Source organism: Pantherophis guttatus, chromosome 2 (assembly GCF_059756535.1).
Source record: "Pantherophis guttatus breed Tessera chromosome 2, ASM5975653v1, whole genome shotgun sequence".
NCBI classification, from domain to species: Eukaryota; Metazoa; Chordata; class Lepidosauria; order Squamata; family Colubridae; genus Pantherophis; species Pantherophis guttatus.
The window spans coordinates 270,913,820-270,935,579 of NC_142064.1; the positions used below are offsets into that span (position 1 = coordinate 270,913,820).

The 21,760-nt window shown below is 40.8% G+C and overlaps 1 protein-coding gene across 1 annotated transcript; it reads right to left on the bottom strand.

Moving 5' to 3' along the window:
- Window positions 1-7,556: 7,556 nt before the first annotated feature.
- Window positions 7,557-21,080, bottom strand: LOC117674777 (uncharacterized). The gene is made up of 6 exons (XM_034432977.3): window positions 20,958-21,080; window positions 18,815-19,393; window positions 17,139-17,253; window positions 16,944-17,011; window positions 13,712-13,841; window positions 7,557-10,114 (listed from the first exon to the last, which is right to left on the bottom strand). The coding sequence occupies exons 2-6, from the start codon at window positions 19,127-19,129 to the stop codon at window positions 8,838-8,840; spliced, it is 1,905 nt and encodes a 634-aa protein (XP_034288868.1). The 5' UTR covers window positions 19,130-19,393; window positions 20,958-21,080; the 3' UTR covers window positions 7,557-8,837.
- Window positions 21,081-21,760: the final 680 nt, after the last annotated feature.

The following is a 21,760-nucleotide window of genomic DNA, read 5'->3' on the forward strand; positions in this document are numbered from 1 at the left end:
CTCCAAGGTCCCTTCCAGCTGTATTCTGATTGATCAAAGAGTGAAAACTTTATAATAGATTTGTGCAAAGGGATAGAGAGTTAATCCACAGGGGCAAGATAATTCATTTCACAAACCAGAGAAACCACGAGACCTTCTTTTGAATAATTTAATATTTAAATTTATATTCTAAATTAAAAATTGTAGAGATAAGAATTAGAATTAGAAGAGAGAAAGAAGGAAGCAACATTCAGCCAAATAAATTTGATGAGCTCCACTTTTTTTACATAGAAAAGTTAAAATTGGAACTGGAGATTTCTAATCCCTCTTTTCTCCTCTTTTTTTGACATAAATTCGTGATTCGTGATTCCCCGGCTCTTTTGCGGTCAGTACTGACCTTTGCCCCACAATTCCTTCCTTTCCGATCCCCAATTCTCTGCGTCTCATTGGCTATCTTCCAAGCCACTTTCCTCATCCCTTCTCCGTCAGATCACAGGAATGTCTCCCTCCTCCCATCTCCAAGGAGACAGAATCTTCAAAGGAATTAAGTAGGCAAAAGTTGAAGCTTCTCCTCTCCTTATATAAGTCAGTGCTGGGACGCTGACATTCTGGATGTTTTCTCTGTTCAGCCCCTGCCTCCTTCCAGGTGTGTGGAAAGTTGTCGTCCTGGATTCGTGAAAGTGGCTCTGGAAGGGAAGCCCATCTGCTGCTATGACTGTCTCCCTTGTGCCGAAGGAACCATCTCCACCATGGAAGGTGGGTAACCCCAGAAGAAAGGGATTGACATTTGAGAAAAGCATATACACCAACATTTTCCCATAATAAACAATTTTGATAGGTTTCGCTACATATATTAATTTCCTAATGAATTGTAAGAAATCATATTGAAGGCTAAACTGTGATAGGACATTAAAAGGACAAGTTTAAGAAAGAGATGGAATCTGTTGCTCTTTCAATCTTACAAGGCAGCTTTCATCTTTCCACCTGCTATTTGAAGATCTTGACTGGGTCATTGATCAGATTCTTACAATCATGTTTGTATGGAACCATTTCTTTATACAGCCATTGGTCCTGGTCTTAAATTTCCGTAGTTGCTAAGAGGCAGGGAACTGTCTTTGATGTTTCCAGAACCCAGAAACCTCTCTGTGTGCCTGTCCCATTTCCTAATCCTCCTTTCTGTGTTCACAATCCAAATGAGAGGAATCTCAAATTGTGGTCCTGATACTGAACAGAGATTAGACTTCCTGAATAAAATTCCCATTTCAATTCCTGGATTAAATCCTAATTGGGGAAGAGCAGAGCACGGAAGTGCTGATGGAAGCTCTACTAAGTAGACCTTCCCCTATGCTTCATTTCATTCTAGACAGGATTTGACTGGTCCCTAAAGCACTGATAAAAGGCTGGGCTTTTATTTTTAACAAGTTTAGCAGTGGAATGTTAAAACCGTGGACCTCCCTCCCTCCCTCTCCTTTCTTTCCTTCCTTCCCTACAAAAGGGGAAAGGGAGATATTAAAAAATAAAAAGAAAGAAAAGAAAAATGAAATTAGGATGAAATTATGTGTTATGTTGTAGGCCTCCCAGAGTCACTTTAAAATGAGAAGGGTGGCAAATTCATTCATTCATTCATTCATTCATTCATTCATTCATTCATTCATTCATTCATGGTTCTTCTATCTAGAACAAAATGAAGATACATATTAATTTCATCCACATTCGGTCATCCACACAAATTTCACATGATCATTGCATTTTATTTAAGTACATGCTTAACGGGAAATCCCACCCTTGCTCTTTTCAGATGCACAGAAATGCACCAAATGTCTAGAAGATCGGCATCCAAACATCAAACGGATTCACTGTATTCCCAAGATTAAAAATTTCCTTTCTTATAAAGAAACTCTGGGGATCATCTTAGCTTCCATTACCCTGTTCATGTTTTTAATCACAGGGTTGTTTTGGGAATATTCATTAAATTCCTGGAAACTCCTATCATCAAAGCCAACAATCGGGACCTCTCCTTCATCCTCCTGGTCTCCCTGCTGCTTTCCATCTTGACTTCCTTTCTGTTCATTGGGCAACCAACAAAACAGACCTGCCTTCTCCGTCAAACCGTTTTCAGTGTCATCTTCTCAATTGCCATTTCTTCAATCTTGGCCAAAACAATAACAGTGGTGTTAGCCTTCTTGGCCACTAAACCAGGAAATAAAGTGCAGAGATGGCTGGGAAAAAGCTTGGCCAACTCCATCATCGTTTCTTGCTCTGGTGTCCAAGTTGTCATCTGCAGCATTTGGTTGGGCATTTCTCCCCCATTCCCAGATTCTGACATGTATTCCCAGTCTGGGGAGATCATTGCGCAATGCAATGAAGGGTCTGTCACCATGTTTTACTCTGCTCTTGGTTACATGGGCTTCCTGGCTGCCATCTGCTTCACTGTGGCTTTCCTGGCCAGGAATCTCCCTGGGGCCTTCAACGAAGCCAAGCTGATCACCTTTAGCATGCTGATCTTCTGCAGTGTTTGGGTGTCCTTCGTGCCCACCTACCTAAGCACCAAGGGAAAATACATGGTGGCCGTGCAGGTCTTTTCCATCTTGGCCTCCAATGCTGGCTTGGTGAGCTTTATATTTTTCCCTAAGTGCTATATTATTTACCTAAGACCAGATCTGAATACAAAAGCACATGTGATATCAAAATAATGCAGTAAAAGGTGCGCCTTATACTCAGAAAAACATGGTATATACCGCTTCACAGTGCTTTAGTCCTCTCTAAGCAGTTTACAGAGTCAGCATATTGTCTCCAACAATCCGAGTCCTTATTTTACCAACCTCAAAAGGATGGAAGGCTGAGTCAACCTTCAGCCTGGTGTGAATCGATCTGCCAAACTGCTGGTGGCCAGTGATCGGCAGAAGTCATCTGCAGTACTGCACTCTAACCACTGCACCATCGCGGTTTATGTTTTAACTATAAGCCACCCAGAGTTACAAATGTTATGTGGATGGCAATGTAACTTTTATAAATAAAATAAAAATAAACCTGACAATTTCTTCATTAAGAGAATGACCAATCTTGAGAACTCTCCCAACAGTTTCACAACTAAGACTGCAGCTTCAACAATACAAATGAGGATAATAGAAACTGGAAGGGACCTTGGAGGTGTTCTAGTTCAACCCCCTACTCAAGCAGGAGATACTATATCAATCTATACAAGTGGTTGTCCAATCTCTAAATCAAATGGATGACAAGAGGGAGGGAGGGAGGAAGGGAGAGAGAGAGAGAGAGAGAAAGAGAAGATTTGAGTTTATTTCCTTAATTATGTAATTCTGCTCTTTTTCCCGCAAGATCTTCCCCTTTTTCCTCAACTTTCTGGAATCTTAGAAAATATTCTACCTTATTCATCTCCAACATAATTATGGATCATTCAAGATCATGATCTACCTTAGTTAATCTATTCTCCATCTCTTCTATTTTCTTATCTGTTTGCTCTGTCTCTTCTTCCACTTTCTGGATCCGTTGTTCATTTTTAATAATTATTTGTTCGATATTGTCTATTTTATCTTCCATTTTTTGTTCCATCTTTTGCATCCTATCTGCCATGTCTTCATGATTCTTAGCCATAGCTCCTTGTAATGATTCCTGTAATGCTTGAATCATATTTTTCATCTCTGACTGAAAGTTTAATTTTTCTTTCTGCAACATGGTGTCTATGGAGCACTGACTTGCTGGGCTTGATGCTGCTAATGACACCGCTGATTATGATGGTACTGATGATGGGGTTTTCCTCCGTTTTATTTGAATTTATATTATTTGTCATTTTGATAGTTTGGAATAATCAACTATTTTAGATAATTATTATTTAACAAAAACAACCAATCAGTAACCCAACAATCAGTAATACAATAGGTCATCACCACCCCTCCAAGGTGATTTAGGTCCTCACTCCCAGCCCACCCCAGAGCAACCATAATACAAAATCCTCATTCCTACCCCATCCCAGAGCAATCATAATGCAAAATCCTCACTCCCACCCCATCCCACCCCAGAGCAACCCTAATTCTCTCACTAACCTGCTTTCCAGCTGTGTTCTCCGGCATGCAGGGCAATAAAAGACGACCACATGTGTTTTTTAAAAAATACAATCACACCTTCCAACTTCTTGGGGAAAAAAAATCTTGCGAAGTTAGGAGGTCTGATTGAACTTTTTTAAAGAAGAGAATGCCAGAGGTACTTTTTCAAAAGTCAACTGGATTTTCTATTTTCTTGAAGATGTTTCACTTCTTAGCCAAGGAGCATCTTCGGTTCTGAAGAAGCAGCTGAATTCAGATGAGAATTCAGATAAGAAGCGGAATGTTTTCAAGAAAACACAAAGAAAATCCAGTTGCCTTTTGGAAAAGTAGTTTTGGGAGAACCATGACCTGGATGTATGAGAATCTCCACAGGCATTTGTCAGGGGGCTTTCCCCTCCCTTCCCCAATCATAATCCTCAATTACTGGAGCTGCTTTGAGGAATTTGGTGCCCTGGCTGGCTGCATGAAGGACTCTTCCCTGGATTTTCAGACAGGGAGGTCTCATTCTTATCTGGCAGTTCTCTCAGCTTTCACTTAGCCACTCTTGGAGCGCCACAAATTGCATTTTTCCCTCATTGCCAGCTTTCCCCTTCTGTACAACAAACTTTCCAGTGAAGAAAGGGCTACAGCTGTTGTATTATAGAACCATAGATACGAGAATCTCCATAGGCATTTCTCAACCTTCCCCATGCATAACCGTCTATTACTGGAACTGTTTTGAGGAATTCTGTGCCATGGCTGGCTGCATGAAGCCCGCAAACCCTTGATTTTCAGACAGTGAGGTCTCATTGTTTTCTGACAGTTTGTCCAGCTTTCCCGTTCAGTACCACAAACTGTCCAGTGAAGGAGAGACTGCAGGTATTGTATACATAACCATTGATATACATTTTTATTCACATTAAATGTAGACTTTTCCTTAGCCCTCATATCACCATAGGAAGGCAATTCATTTTTCATATGAATTGAAGAGTGGATTATTTTCTCGTCTCCTCACACTCCTGACTAAGTTCCCATTCTCATTTCTGCTATAGAGGAAGAAAGATTTAAAACATTTTGTCTTGAAGAGATGCATTTCTTTATGCTTCTTGGGGAAACAACACCTATTAAATGTCTGCCTGATTACATCTCTCCTAGAGCAGTAATTTTCCAGCTCAATACTGGGATACATTCTCAGGTGAGCCCTTTGTCCATACTGAATACACCGAGTTGGAGATTGTAAATCCAGTGAGGTTTTTTGTAGCATTAAGCATAAATTAGAGTATCTGGTATTATCCAGTCACCAGATATTTCCATTTTGAACATTCCTGTAATTTAGCACAATATACCAAGACATTTCCTGTTTCAACATCTTGCAATTCATTATATAACTTTTTAATATTTTTTAATTAAACAGTTTTTAAATTTTTTAAACCATTTTCCTCTTTGCAACATTTCCGCATCAATATATATCTGCTGTATATCCATTTTCCCCCCATGCATCTATATATCTATACGTGTGGTTCCATTATCCTTTATACATATTAACATATTAATATACTAATTTATAAACATACATTTTGTGTCATATTTATACATTTGTAGTTTTGTGAGAGTTTGTATTCTTTTTACAGGTGAGTTTAGTCCATTTATGTTTATTGAAAATATCTTAATTTCCTCCTCCATTTCTTTACTTATATGCCGCTCTTAATTTTCTTGTATTTCTTGTCTCTGTATTTTTTCTCTTGCACCCTCTCATTCTACTTGTTCTTTTTCCTGTTTTCTTCTTTCTTCTCGTTCTTCCTCATTGTCCTCTACTTGATGTTCCTCCTGACTCCTGCTCTCTACCTCTTCTCTACTCTCTTGTTCTTCCTCGGCTGTGAAATGGTGCTCGAAGAACTCGTGGGCTTTATCAAGGGTGTCTATTTTGAATGTCTTCTCCTGCCAGGTAATCAAAATGCCTTCCGGAACAAGCCATCTGAACATCACATTATATCTAATTAGTTGTGTGGTTAGGAATTGTAGCGTCTTCTCTGGTTTTTCACTCTCCTAGGTATTTGTCTCAGGATTTGTATTTCTTTTCCTTTATATATTATAGGTTCCTCCCTCGTTTTTTTGTATATTTCGTACCTTATTGCCTTTTTTGTAAACCTCACATATACTTCTTTTGGTAATCTATGTCTCCTTGCGTAGTTTGTGTGTACTCTGTACACTTCATCTATATCTCTCCATATGTCCTGTTTGTTTTTCTGTAATGTGTCTGCGAGTATTTCTGCCATGGTCTTACCTAGGTCTTCTTCCTTTTCTTCCACTATGTTTTGGAACCTTAAGAAATAGGATACTTTTTCCATCTCTAAGAAAACGATCGCTTCCTCTAAGTCCCTACTGGCGAGCATACATTTCTGTTCCATTGTTTCAATTTTTTCCGTGTTTGTTCCATTTTTTTTCTCTACCGTTTGTATTCTCTGTTCATTCTTAGTGATGGCTTGTTGGATGTTTCCTATTTTATCACCCATTCTTCTGATGTCTTCTTTCATTTCTCCCATGTCGTTCTTAATCTCTTCATGATTTCTTTTTATCTCTTCATGGTTCTTTGCTATCGATTCCTGTGTCCTTGTCATTGCTTCTTGTATCATAAGTAATGTTGCTTGCATGCTCTGTATGTTCAATGTTGAACTTGATTTCTCCGGTCCAAGCATACTCTCTATTGAACGCTGATTTGAGGGCGATGAAGTTGTGGATGCAGGGTTTGAAGATGCTTTCTTACTTATCTTGGTGATGGTTGTTGTGCACGTGATCTTCACCACTCGAAGAATGTTTTTCCAAAACAGCATACAATAGTTTGGGTATTTAAGTTTCCTCTTTAGGCCCCCTCTCACTCTTTCACTATTATATTTTCTCTCTTTTTCCAATTCTAATTATAATTGTTAAACAATAGTACATACCTTCAATATGCCTTAAATATATATTTATGTAAATTGATAGTTATAAGCTCTTTATACTTTAAAGCAGGTTTATGTAAATATATATATAGCAGCTATGTAAATATATAAGTCTGGTACATGAATTAATATAGTTATAATATTCTTATATTTTAAAACTTTAAGACAGGTTTATCTGAATATATAAATATATATAAAGGCTATGTAAATATATGTTTAATAGACAACAAACTCTAACTTAATCACATATATTTTATACAATTTTTTCAATTATTTCAGTTAATTCTATTTCTTATAGTTCATACAATATTTACTCTATTTTAAACTATCTTTCAATCCTTACTTGTGACAACTTAGATTGACCTCTTTATATATATATTACTATAATCAAAGTTCAATATTCTGTATACTTCCCCGCCCTATATATATATAGTATTTATATATATATAGTATATATATATATATATATATACTATATATATATAGTATTTATACAAACAGGTCCTCATTGTTAATTCATTCAGTCTTTATCACCTGATGTCTATTATCTTCTATATCTTTATATTTTCCAAATTTCTTCGACAGAGTTTTCTCCTTCTTTTCTCTTTTTATATTCCATCCAGCAAGTCAGTTCAGTATTGCATCAATTCCTAAATGAAACCATTTGGGTTAGTTCTGTAGTTCCTCTAACCCCCAGATGGCGCTATTGTTCTCCTTGTAGTTTACAGATTTTTCCCATTTTTAGAGTTCGTAAAGTTTATAAAGTTGTAGGGTTTTTATAATCACCAATCCAGAATAGTCACACATCCAATCCATCACAAAGCATATCCTATATCATGCCCAATGTCCATTTAAGTATAAATCTGGAGTTTCTCTTTTTTTTAAAATCTGTCTTTTCCTCCCTGCACTGTCACTGGTTATTAGATACAATCAACTGCTCCAATCTCTTAGTTGCTGCTGTCTTTGGGGCGGAAATCCTGCCCGATGTCCTCTGAGTTTCCCCTCTGTCCTGTTGATCCCTCCGGGATTAACTGTGCCCGTTTTAGGGCTTCCAGACAGAAAAATTTAGGCAACGGGAACGGAGCCCCATTCACTTGCTCCGCTCCACCATGATGTCATCGCCAGAAGTCCTTCATATATTCATTGTATAACATCTACTGACAGCTAAACTGCAAGAGTTGCTACTTAAACTGTTCTATTCATAAGGTATCTTCATTAGCATCACTTGCACTTTGGTAGTTCATATTTAGGTATAACTTCTGCAAGTCCTTCCTGATTCATGCCCTTCCCATAGTATGCCTTGAATTATATTATTCTTGCTCACAAAAATTGAAATTTTATTGAGAATTTGGGCTTTCTTTATTATGATCCAAACAAAAATGGGACAAATATGAAGAAAAAATGTTCTTATTAATGTGAAATGGCATTAGTGGTCTTAAAATGACAGTCACTAAAAAAATCCAGTTGATACTTAAAACACATGCCTAGCCTTTGATTTCCATTGGTAAATCCATCTCTCTAGGGCTTCCAGTTGTCAAGAACAGACTCAAAAAAAAAACCACCCCAAAACCCTTTCCTAATTCAATAAATGAAATTAGGAAATGCATATATTTCAACCACCAAATCTAACATTTAAACAAATCCTCAATGAAATGTATCTGTATAGAGAACTTTCGGCCATTGGTCCTTTTGAAGCTTTTTCCAGATTTCACAGAATTCTTTGGCATCTACACTGTGGGTCCTTATATGGGAGTTAAGAGAATGGTTCATAATAAAACCTTTCCCACACATCATAAATTTATAAGGCTTCTCCCGTGTGGATCCTTTTATGAGTGTTAAGATCACTGTTTGTAGAGAAACTCTTTCTACATTCAATGCATTAATAAATCTTCTCCTGTGTGTGTCTCTTTTTATGGGCAATAAGATTACTACAGTTAGTAAAACATTTTCCACACTCCGTGCAGTTATATGGCTTCTCTCCTGTGTGGATCTTTTTATGGATGTTAAGGTAACGGTTTCTAGAAAAACTCTTTCCACATTCCATGCATTTATATGGCTTTTCTCCTGTATGGATTCTACTATGGTCAATAAGCTGACAGTTCTTAATAAAGCTCTTTCCACACTCCAGACATTTATGTGGCTTCTCTGTGTGGATCTTTTTATGGAAAATAAGTTCACTGTTGTTAGGGAAGCGATTTCCACATTCAATGCATTTATAAGGCTTCTCCCGTGTGTGTGTCTTTTTATGGGCAATAAGCCCACTACAGCCAGTATAGCATTTTCCACACTCCGTGCATTTGTAGGGTTTCTCCCCTGTATGGATTCGACTATGGTAAATAAGTTTACAGTTCTTAATAAAGCTCTTTCCACACTCCAGGCATTTGTGTGGCTTCTCCCCTGTGTGGATCTTTTTATGGAAAACAAGGTCACTGCTCCTAGGGAAGCTTTTCCCACATTCCATACATTTATAGGGCCTCTCTCCTGTATGGATTCGTTTATGAACAGTAAGGGAAGAATTTTCACAGAAGCTCTTTCCACACTCCGTGCATTTGTAGGGCTTCTCCCCTGTGTGGATTCTTGTATGTGAACTAAGATTAGCTCTGCGAACAAAGGACTTTCCACATTCCATGCATTTATAAGGCCTTTCCCCTGTGTGGATCTTCTTATGAAATGTAAGGGAACTGTTCCTACTAAAGTTCTTTCCACACTCCATGCATTTATGTGGCTTCTCCCCTGTTTGGGTTCTTTTTTGAGATGTATGGGACCCATTTTTATGAGGAAGAGACTGGGTCCATTTATGAGTTTTTCCGTTGTCTCTACATATATAATCTTCTTCTTCCATTTCTGTTTGATAATGTTTATCTACATCTCTACATATATAATCTTCTTCTTCCATTTCTGTTTGATAACGTTTATCTACATCTAATTTGTTTATGAACAGTTCTGTACATTTTTTGTTTTTTATTTTTCCTTCCTGGGCCATAGAGGCTTTCGTTGCTGCATGAACAGAAGATGAATTTTCCTGATTGTAATTATTTGACTGATTTCTCTCATGGCTTTCTATTTCCATTAGAATTATAGGGTTCTCTGTATTGTATCCACAACTGATCCTTTGGAACAATTCCCTGGAATCTTCATCTTCTTCTCTGTTATTACCTTCACAGGAAAATGAAAATGAAAATAACTTTAGGGGAAAAGAGCAAAGCACAGGAAGTTTGGATATAATGAATAACTAACTGCTTCAAACTTCTTAGACACAGAGAAGTCCTTCACGAATTTGATCTGGATTTTCTTGATTAAAATTTTGGAAGGTACATCTAGGTTTGTATGGCAAGGGAAAAACCATGGATTAAATATCAAATTCTCGAAGTTCCGAAGAATTGGGAAGGTTTGGTTTCCCAATGTGAAACTGAACTTTGTATTCTGCTGTGCCTTTGGATAAGAAGTAGGAGTTGCTCAGAAATAAGAGAACTTTAGAATTAGAAAGGCAGAATGACTCTTTTCCAACAACCCAAGAGACGACTCTACACATGGACATCACCAGACGGTCAACATAGAAATCAGATTGACTATGTGCTCTGCAGCCAAAAACGGAGAAGCTCTATACAGCCAGTAAAAACAAGACCAGGAGCTGACTGTGGCTCAGATCATGAGCTTCTCGTTGCAAAATTTAGGCTTAAATTGAGGAAGCAGGGAAAAGCACTAGGCCACTCAGGTATGAATTAAATCATATCCCTGATGAATATACAGTAGAGGTGACAAATAGATTTAAGGAATTAGAGCTGATAGACAAGAGTGCCTGAAGAACTATGGACGGAGGTTCGCAACATTGTACAAGAGGTAGCAACTAAAATCATCCCAAAGAAAAAGAAAGGCAAGAAAGCAAAATGGCTGTCTGAGGAAGCTTTGCAAATAGCTGAGGAAAGAAGGGAAGCGAAAGGCAAGGGAGAAAGAGAAAGATACACCCAACTGAATGCAGAATTCCAGAGAGTAGCTAGAAGAGATGAGAATGCCTTCTTAAATGAACAGTGCAAACAAATAAAAGAAAACAGTAGAATATGGGGGACCAGAGATCTCTTCAAGAAAATTGGATATGAAGGGAATGTTTCATTCAAAGATGGGCACGATAAAGGACCAAAATGGCAGGGACCTAACAGAGCCATAAGAGATTAAGAAGAGGTGGCAAAATTACACAGAAGAATTATACAAGAACAAGCTTAATGTCCCTAATAACCACGATGAGGTGATCATTGACCTAGAGCCAGACATCCTGGAATGTGAAGTCAAATAGGCCTTAGGAAGTCTTAGCAACAACAAAGCTAGTGGAGGTGACAGTATTCCAGTTAAGCTATTCAAAATCTTAAAAGATGATGCAGTAAAAGTGCTACACTCAATTTGCCATCAAATTTGGAAAACTCAACAGTGGCCACAGGATTGGAAAAGGTCAGTTTACATTCCAATTCCAAAGAAAGGCAATGCCAAAGAATGTTCAAACTACCACACCATTGCACTCATTTCACATGCTAGTAAAGTTCACATGCTCAAAATCCTACAAGCTAGGCTCCAGCAGTATGTGGAACTACCAGAAGTACAGGCAAGATTTCGAAGAAGCAGAGGAACTGGAGATCAAATTGCCAACATATGCTGGATCATGGAGAAAGCTAAGGAGTTCCAGAAAAACATCTAGTTCTGCCTCATTGATTATGCTAAAGCCTTTGATTGTGTGGATCACAACAAATTGTGGCAAGTTCTTAAAGAGATAGGCGTACCAGATCATCTTATTTGTCTCTTGAGAAACCTATATGCAGGTCAAGAAGCAACAGTGAGAACTGGACACGGAACCACTGATTGGTTCAATATTGGGAAAAGAGTTCGGTAAGGCTGTATACTGTCACCCTGCCTATTTAACTTATATGCAGAGCATATCATGAGAAAGGTGGGGCTAGATGAATCACAAGTTGGAATTAAGATTGCCGGGAGAAATATCAACAACCTCAGATATGCAGATGATACCACACTAATGGCAGAAAGTGAAGAGGAACTAAAGAGCCTCTTGAGGCGGGTGAAGGAGGTGAGTGCAAAAGTTGGCTTGAAACTCAACATTAAGAAAACTAAGATCATGGCATCTGGCTCTCTCAATTCCTGGCAAATAGATAGGGAAGAAATGGAGGTAGTGACAGATTTTATTTTCCTAGGCTCCAAGATCACCGCAGACGGGGACTACAGCCAAGAAATGAAAAGATGCTTGCTCCTGGGGAAGAAAGCTATGGCAAATCTAGACAGCATACTAAAAAGCAGAGACCTCACCCTGCCAACAAAAGTGTGTATAGTTAAGGCTATGGTTTTCCCAGTTGCAATGTATGGCTGTGAAAGTTGGACCATAAGGAAGGCTGAGCGCCAAAGAATTGAAGCCTTTGAACTGTGGTGCTGGAGAAGACTCCTGCGAGTCCCTTGGACTGCAAGACGATCAAACCGGTCAGTCCTAGAGGAGATCAACCCTGACTGCTCTTTAGAAGGCCAGGTCTTGAAGATGAAACTCAAATACTTTGGCCACCTAATGAGAAGGAAGGACTCACTGGAGAAGAGCCTAATGCTGGGAAAGATTGAGGGCAAAAGAAGAAGGGGACGACAGAGAATGAGGTGGCTGGATGGAGTCACTGAAGCAGTAGGCGTCAGCTTAAATGGACTCCAGAGGATGGTAGAGGACAGGAAGGCCTGGAGGAACGTTGTCCATGGGGTCGCAATGAGTCAGACACAATTTTGCGACTAACAACAACAAAATATAGGATCAATCTAGATTTTAAAACCATCATGTTAGAAATGCCACATTGAGAATATGAAACAGATATAAACTCAGGCTGTGCCCCAATACATCCTAATGGCTTTCAGCAGAAAAAAAAGCAATGGATAACGTCGAGAGCAATTAGAGCTTGAGCTGCAGGAATACCAAATTAAGTCAAGAATGGAAAAACAATATACCGTAGTTTTCATATTATCAGAAACATTCTAGGCAGATAAAGGGAACTATAGTATTCAACAACATAAAGCAGAATTTGAATATCATTTTGTAGAAAAGATGAATATGTAATTGTGAAAACCTCCAAACATACAGAAAAATATTAAAAAGTGTATAAATGGACCTCAAACGTATGCTGGAAATGCAGGCAAGATCAAGGGTCATTTTGTCATGCTTTGGTGGCCTTGTAAAAAAACTAGAAAAGTTTGAATTCAAAGGCATTCTGAGATACAAGGAACTTTAAATATTAATATCCAACTGAAATCAGAACACTTTATGTTGGCACTAATCAACAGTCATAGAAAATTGTTTCTGAGTATGATAACCGTGGTGAGACTATTATACACAAAAAAAGTGGAAGGACTCTACAATAACTAGAGTGGTTGCGGAAAATGAAAGAATTCTCAATGATGACTAAATTGACTCCAATTAGGCAGCGGATACTATCAATATTTATTTAGTGATTGGAAGCCCCTGTTGGACTTTAGGCTGAAGAAAAGAAAAAATGAACTTGTGTTCAAACTTGTATTTGAAGATTAGAAAGGATAAATTATGTAAAGGAGGAAATAATGGTGTAACCTTAGAAAGGGGTAGGGGATATAACTTATTACTTTGTCTTTTCTCTTTTTTTAATTTCATCATACTTTTTTCTTATTCATTAATCACATTACTCTATCTTCTTTATTTCCTCTTCCAAATTTATAGTATTTAGTACAAAATTTCTGGCATATTCTTACCCAAAGAGGCCACATTCCTATGATTTTCCTGCATGACTTCCCAATACAGTGCTTTTTGGTCAACTGTCAGCCGAGACCACTCCTCTTCGGAGAAATACACAGCCACCTCCTTAAAGGACACAAGACCTTCCTGAATGAGAAGAAAACACAACAAAAATCAGGAGGATTTTCAAGATTTTAAGGGATTCCAAGCAAAGATATACATTTCAGGCCATTCAGTGAAAGGAATCCTACTTTTCGTCTGGGTTTGTCTGTCTGTCTATCTATCCCCATCCATCACTAAGACGTTCAGCATCTGGAGAGTCAAGTGGTATGGGCCAGAGGTGGTATTCAGCAGGTTCTGACCAGTTCTAGAGAACCGGTAGCGGAAATTTTGAGTAGTTCGGAGAACCGGTAAATACCACCTCTGACTGGCCCTGCCCCCATCTATTCTCTGCCTCCCGAGACCCAGTTGATCGGGATGAAATGAGGATTTTGCAGTAACCTTCCCCTGGAGTGGGGAGGGAATGGAGATTTTACAGTATCCTTTCCCTACCACGCCCACCAAGCCACGCCCACAGAACCAGTAGTAATTTTTTTTTAATCTCACCGCTGGTATAGGCCTTGGAAACTCCATCTGTCAGTCACTCCAATCCACCCAGTGTTTGCAGAAGAAAATGCCGGGGGGGGGGGGGGCGGCGTTGGGGGGTTTTCTTTTTACCACTTAAGTCAGGGGTGTCAAACTAAAATTTCAGTCAGGGCGGCATGAGCATTATCATTGCCCTCAAATGGCCAGTTGCATGTAAGACTATGGTGACTCCATCATTATGGTGAACCAATAATGATGGAAACATGGGAAAAGATATGGGTCAGAAATGTAAGATTTACACAAGCACAAAATCTAAGGGAGAATTTTTATAAAATGTTTTATAGATGGCATTTAGACCCCAAAAAATTAGCCTGTATTTATCCAAATTTACAACCTAAGTGTTGGCGATGTGAGTGTAAAGATGCTACATATTTTCATATATGGTGGACATGTAAAAAAATTAAGGCTTTTTGGATAAAAATATGGTGGATTATTCAAAACATTTTAAAGAAAAAAATTAAATTTACACCACAGTTCTTTTTGTTGGGAATAGTCACGGATTGTACTGTAATAGAGACTAAGTTGGTTTTGAACTTAATAACGGCTGCCAGGTTACTGGTGGCACAGTACTGGAAGAAGGAAGATCCACCCACCATTGAGGAATGGACATTAAAAGTTGTGCCTTTGGCAGAAATGGCGAAAATTTCATCATATCTTAAAGACCATTCAAAAGAAAGATACATATCGGAATGGAGAAGATGGATCGATTACATACAGAAGAAGTATCCGAATAAGAAGATTCATATAGCATATGAATGAAGTAACTTTAAGTAATTTATGTTTGTTTTTTGAATTATAAGGAGTTAAGGATCTAGGGAGAATATGAAATGTAATAATTTGTTAGCATATTTTAGCTTTTGATTTGTGAATACTATACCCTGTGCTTGTTCTGGGAAGTCTAGGGAGTGGGGTGGGGGGGAAGGAGGGGAAGGGGGGGTGGGAAAGGGGAGGGAGGGGTTGAGGGGGGAAGGGTGGGGGGGTGAAAATGTTTGTATTTTCTATAAAACTTTAAAAAAAAAAAAAAAGACTATGGTGATTCACAGCGGCCAGGTGGGCGTGGCTAGCTCGATGCCACTCACTGGGCGGAACTGATTTAGGAAGTACTGAAACTTCATAACAGTAAGGACAAATAAACAGTAGAATAGCTTGCCTTCAGAAATGGTGGGCACTCCATCGCTGGAAGTAAAAAGGCTTGTGGTATCCCGAGAGCAAATAATCCATGCTCAAAACCTTCATTAAAGTTGTTTGAATGGCACTCAGGGATTCACATGGGTGTCATCAATTGACAAAGAAACACAAGCCCTGTTTCTACTGCTCCTCAGATTACAAGGAATCCACTCCTTGTACTCCAACCCAAAGGCTGAAGAAGAGAAAACCTGTTTGGAAAGAGCATCCCTCATCCTTTCCAAAGCGGGATTATTTGGCCCCAAACTTCAGGCACAAATTGGAGTATTAGAAATTCTGCTCTATCTTTTAACCTGGTGCCATTGTTTTTCTTATCGCTGGTTATAAACAAGGCCTTTTGAAAACGGTAATGTGCCAGTGTGATTAAATAAATAAAATAAATAAATAAATAAATAATTTTATTTCTATACCGCCCTTCTCCCAAAGGATTCAGGGCGGTGTACAGCCAATTTAAAAACACAAGACACAACAATGATTAAAAATTAAAATAATTAAATAAATTTGGCCGGATTAAAACCCCCAAAATTTAAAATACCCCAATTAAAATTATTATGTTGATAGCCTGGCCTGGCGGAACAACAGGGTCTTCAATGCGCAATGAAACACCTGGAGGTCGGAGATCTTACGTATTTCCGGGGGCAGTTCATTCCACAGGGCTGGGGCTCCCACAGAGAAGGCCCTCCCCCTGGGTGTCGCCAGCCGACATAACTTGGCTGATGGCACCCTGAGGAGACCCTCTCTGTGGGAACGGACTGGTCGGTGGGAGGCTATTGGTGGCAGAAGACGGTCTCGAAGGTACCCGGGTCCTATGCCATGAGCGCTTTAAAGGTGGTGACCAACACCTTGAATCACACCCGGAAGACCACTGGGAGCCAGTGCAGCTCGCGCAGGAGGGGTGTCACGCGGGCACAACGAGTTGCGCCGATAACCACCCGCGCGGCCGCATTCTGGACCAGTTGGAGCCTCCGAGTGCTCTTCAAGGGGAGCCCCATGTAGAGAGCATTACAATAGTCCAGCCGGGAGGTGACAAGGGCATGAGTGACCGTGCGCAAGGCGTCTTTTAGTTATTACTGAATAGTTTTCCACAATTCAATGTCAAAGAATTACTAACAGGATCATCTTTCTATTAAAAAGTGCGATGGAGGAGCAGTGGTTAGAATGCAGTACTGCAGGCTACTTCTGCTGACTGCCAGCAATCTGGCACTTCGAATCTCACCGGCTCAACGCTGACTCAGCTTCCATCCTTCCAGGGTTGGTAAAATAAGGACGCAAATTGTTGGGAACGATATGCCGACTCTGTAAACCGCTTAGAGCAGGCTATAAAGCACTGTGAAGCAGTATGTAAGTCTAAGCACTACTGTTATAGTTATTCAGCAAACGTTAACATTGTGATTTTTTTTTAAATTATCCCTCTCTTACTTGAGTTGGAGCTTCAACTAGTCTTTCAGCACCACCATAAAAAGGAGTCAAATTCATTCTATTCTTCCCTGTGAGGGAGACAGAATTTTTAAATGGATAATTAATAAAATAGCGGGAGGAATTCTATAGAAGAGAAGAGATAGCGAAGGTAAGACAGCTGGGCTCTCTCTTGGGAATGGGTGGAGTTTTGATTACCATCTGAGATGTCCTCACTTGTGGATTCCTGATAGATCCTCCTGGAAAACAGCTCCCGAGGGGGATTTGATACATTCCTCCTTCTCACAGGATCTCTGGTCTGCAGAGTGAAAGACTTGAAATAGGAGGCAGGAGAAAAAAAAATAAATAAGACATCACATAACATGAGGTGGATTCTTGTTCTCTTAAAAACATCTTCAATGCCCCAATATCTATCAATGAGCCTAACATTTATGTTAAGACATTTGTTAAGTGAGCTTTGCCCCATATTACAACCTTTCTACCCACGCTTGTTAAAGTGAATCATTGCAATTGTTAAGTTAGTCACACGGCTTCCCCATTGACTTTGCTTGTCAGAAGATCACAACTGTTATAAATAGCATCACCACCAGATGGATTCGTAACTGGCTGACGAACCATACTCAACGGGTAGTTCTTAACAGGTCTACATATACAAGGTCCCATCTGTGGGCCAGCACTCGTCAATATCTTCATGAACAACTTAGATAAGGGAATACAAGGGGAATTTACCAAATTTGCAGATGATACTAAACTGGCAGGAATAGACAACACCCTAGATGATAGGCTCAAGATCCAGATGGTCCTTGACAGACTTGAACACTGGGCCCTATCTAATAAAATTAAATTCAATGTAGAGAAAAATAAAGTCTTACACTTAGGCAAGAAAAACCAAAAGTACATATGTAGACTGGGTGAAACCAGGCTTAATAGCAGTAACTGTACAAGGGATCTTGGATTAAATGTGAGCCAGCAGTGTGTGGCAGCAGCCAAAAAAGCCAACATAATCCTAAATTGCATTAACAGAGGGATACAATCAAGATCAAGTGAGGTACTAATACTACTCTATAAAGCCCTAGTAAGACCACACCTAGAATACTGAATCCAGTTTTGGTCACCACACTATACGAAAGATGTTGAGTCTCTAGAAAAAGTGCAGAGAAGAGCAACCAAGATGATTAGGGGACTGGAGGTTAAATCATATGATGAACAGTTGCAGGAACTGGGCATGCCAAGTCTAGAGAAGACAAGGACCAGGGGGACATGATAGCAGTGTTCTAATATTTGTGGGCCTGCAACAGAGAGGAAGGGGTCAAGCTATTTTCCAAGGCATCTGAAGGCCAGACAAGGAATAGTGAAACTGATCAATGAGGGATTCAACCTAGAAATAAGGAGAAATTTTCTGACAGTGGGAACAATCAACCAATAGAACAGAAGTTGCCTTCGGAAGTTGTGGGAGTTTCATCACTGGAGGCTTTCAAGAAGACATTGAACTGCCATTTGTCAGAAATGAATTGGACTAAGGGCAGTGGGTTGGACTAAGTGACCTACAAGGTCCCTTCCAACTCTGTTAATCTAATCTAATATGAAGCAGTTCCCAAGTATCTGAAATTTGATTATGTGACCATGGGGATGCTGCAACGGTCGTAAATGTGAAAAATGGTCATAAGTCACTTTTTTCAGTGCCGTTGACTTTGAACAGTCAATGAATGAATTGTTAAGGACTATCTGTATACTCTAGAATAGATAATGGAACAATGTCCTGCAAGAACTAGTGGAACATATCCACACATTATGAGCACCAGGGTATAAAGGGTGAAGAATTCAAACGCATTCTTTATTCCCTTCTGGACTTCCAAGATGAAGGTCTCTCTCACCTGCAATTCGACTTGCCCCTTCTGCTCCTCTGCCTGACTCAGAAGGAAGCCTTCCGCCAGGGCCACCGCTTGGCAAGTGGTCTCTGCTCCACACTCCCGCACCCAGCTCTTCATCGGCAGGGGAAGAAGGGCCAGCAGCTGCTCCAGAACAAGGTCCAACATTTGGGTTTTACTGAGCTTTTCTAACCTCAGCCACTGACTATAAAAGTTGTACAGTCGGCTGCAAAGTCCTCGGGGACCTTCAGCCTCCTGGTATTGGATGTTTCTAAAGTTCCAGGGCTGAATCTCTGAACGGATGATGGTTTTGTTCTCCATATTATTCTGCCCAGATCTTCCCACAGCTGCCTGACTGAACAGCCGAGGCACCTTTTCCAGTTCCCTCACTTGCTAACGGCTGTTTCTGCATCCTTTGTCTGTCCTTTAAGGAAATTCCAAATAGATCTGAGGAATCTTGTGGACACCTTTCAATTCATAGGAGCATTCCGGTAGCTGCCACAAAGGTTATCCAAGCCTCTTCAACCAAAAGTTAACTTTTTTGTTGTTAGGAAGTTTGTCGAGATGACTCCAGTGTCTGCATCTCTGATGGAAAAGAAAATAAATTCAACGAATGAGAAGGTCGTGGACTTAACTACTAAACAACACTGAATTAAGACGTGTGGACTTCAACTCCCGGTCTTTAAAGCATTTTAAGAAATACCGGCCTCATCGGGCACACAGTGCGAATGCTGCATCTCAGCCACACTTGCATCTCTATCCCTGCAACGCTTCCCTTCTTTCCTGCGGGCAGAGCCCCTTCGTGGTCTGCAGTTGTGGAGAGAGGCTGGGAAGCAGTGTGGGAAACCCCGCCCCCCCCCGGCTGAAAAATGAAATATTTCTGGGAATATTAAAGTGGCAGAATAGAATATTTCCCCTAAAGCAGAAATGTAGAAACATACTTCTGTTGGAAGCTCTGCCCCCCCACTTCAGAAGAATGAAACATTTTGGGAAATATTAAAAAAAGGAGGAACAACTTGGTCTGTTGTGTGGATGTTTGGGTGGTTTAGGGGTGGGGAATTTGTGGTGGGTGCGGGTGTGTTTGGGGATTGTCATGTGTGTTGGACCTGGTCTTTGGGTGTTAAGTGAATTTCGTTGTACGGGTGTACTGTGTATACACAAACAATGACAATAAAGTTGTTGTTATTATTATTGTTATTATTATTATATTTCCCTAAAAGATCTTAAATCTTTTAGGGAAATATAATATCTTAAATCTTAAAGTTGCCAAGTTTGGAGACCCCTGATTTAGATCATGAGAAGATTTAACCCATTTAGCAGAAGGCAGAGAGCTCACAACATCGCACAATTTGCTAAGGGCATTTCAGGCATTGCACAACCCCTCCTCCCCACCACAGCAGCATTTCAGGGTCTGTATCTTGGCGCTCATCTAGCTAATTCAGAGGTCTTCAAACATGGCAGCTTTAAGACTTGTGGACTTCAACTCCCAGAATTCTCCAGCCAGCTATGCTGGCTGGAGAATTCTGGGAGTTGAAAGTCCACAGGCATAGCTGGCTGGAGAATTCTGGGAGTTGAAGTCCACAAGTCTTAAAGCTGCCAAGTTTGGGGACCCCTGAGCTAATTGTTCAGCTGACCCAGAACTGCAAGCTTTTTTTGTACGTGGTTCTGGTCCTCAATAAACCCATTTTTCCAATCTGCCTCCACGTTGTTTTCCAGCGTCTTTCTCTCAACTTGGCAGAAACTGAGCCAGATTGCCTTCCAACAGCCAGCAACCCCCAGAGAAACATCACTCTCCTCGGGCACACAGTGCGAATGCTGCCCCTGCGGTCCCTTGCAACATTTATTTCCCTTCTTTTCTCTGCGGGCAGAGCCCCTTTTGCGGTGGTGGTGGGGAAAATGAGGCTGGGAAAGCAGCACCCCAGGTTCCAGTCCTCGCACATCCTTGCACCCAGAGGCAACAAGAGGACATCCAGCCTGCCCTCCCTCCCCTCCACGCATAGGCTCCAAAGGAAATGGGGTGGGGCTTTTTTCTTTCCCCGCTGCCTTTGCTTTCTCTTTGCTTTCTCTCCTTTGCTTCTTTCCCCCCCCCCGCCGCCTGGCTCCTCCATAGGAAAGGGCGGCAGGGGAACATGGGACCCCGGACTCCTACCCCGGAGGAGGACTTGACTCCTCTCCAGGCAACCCTCCAGCGCGGGACCCCTTTGCACCAAGGAACTCGGGAGTCACGTGGGGATCCGCGCCTCCGCCACGGTTTCCCAGAAGCCTCTGGGAGTCCCACGCCTGTCACTCACAGCGTGGGGGGGGGTAGTGGGAGAAAAGGAAAGAAAGAAAGGGTAGACGCGCCTCCAGCCTCTTCGTACGCATGCGCTCGTCGTCGTCCTCCACCCCCCCCCGCTAGTGGAACAGAGTAGCGCATGCTCAGTTCCCTCCAGAAGCGGAGAGCGCCCCCTATGTGGATTATGTGCAAAGTGCCAGGATTCCCTGAAAGGGCGGGAAAGCGGAGCCTGTCTGAGGGCGGGTGAGGGTGGGGGCGGGGAGAGGAAAGGATGATGGGCATGGGAGTAGCAGGAAAGCGTCGGCGTTAACAGCGGTGGCAGCTTCTCCATCGTCCTCTTTCCTGCCCAGGAACCGTCTGTGGAGATGGAGAAAAACTGTCTCTGAAGGAGGATTTGAACTGGTTTCCTTCCGAGAACAGTTTCCCTGAAGGGTCGGCAGAGATTTGGAGGCGGCTTCAAAAGGAGCCAAATCCTGTCAGAAATAGCCAGGCGGGGCAGAACACGAGGACCAGGAGGGCTTTGGGTTAACATATATTGTATCTTGTGGTTGTTTAAAGTACCAGCCTGAAAGAGAGGAAGATTTTTTTTTCCTTAACAGATTACCAGAGTTGGAAGGGACCTTAGAGGTCATCTAGTCCACCCCCCCTAAGTAGGAGACCCTACACCATTTCTGACG

Coding starts and splice junctions, on each gene's coding strand:
- LOC117674777 (XM_034432977.3), bottom strand. CDS start 19,129: ATGGAGAACAAAACCATCATCCGTTCAGAGATTCAGCCCTGGAACTTT. Junction 17,254..18,814: donor AGGGGCAAGTCGAATTGCAG/GTGAGAGAGACC, acceptor TCCTATTTCAAG/TCTTTCACTCTGCAGACCAG. Junction 17,012..17,138: donor AAGTGAGGACATCTCAGATG/GTAATCAAAACT, acceptor TCTCCCTCACAG/GGAAGAATAGAATGAATTTG.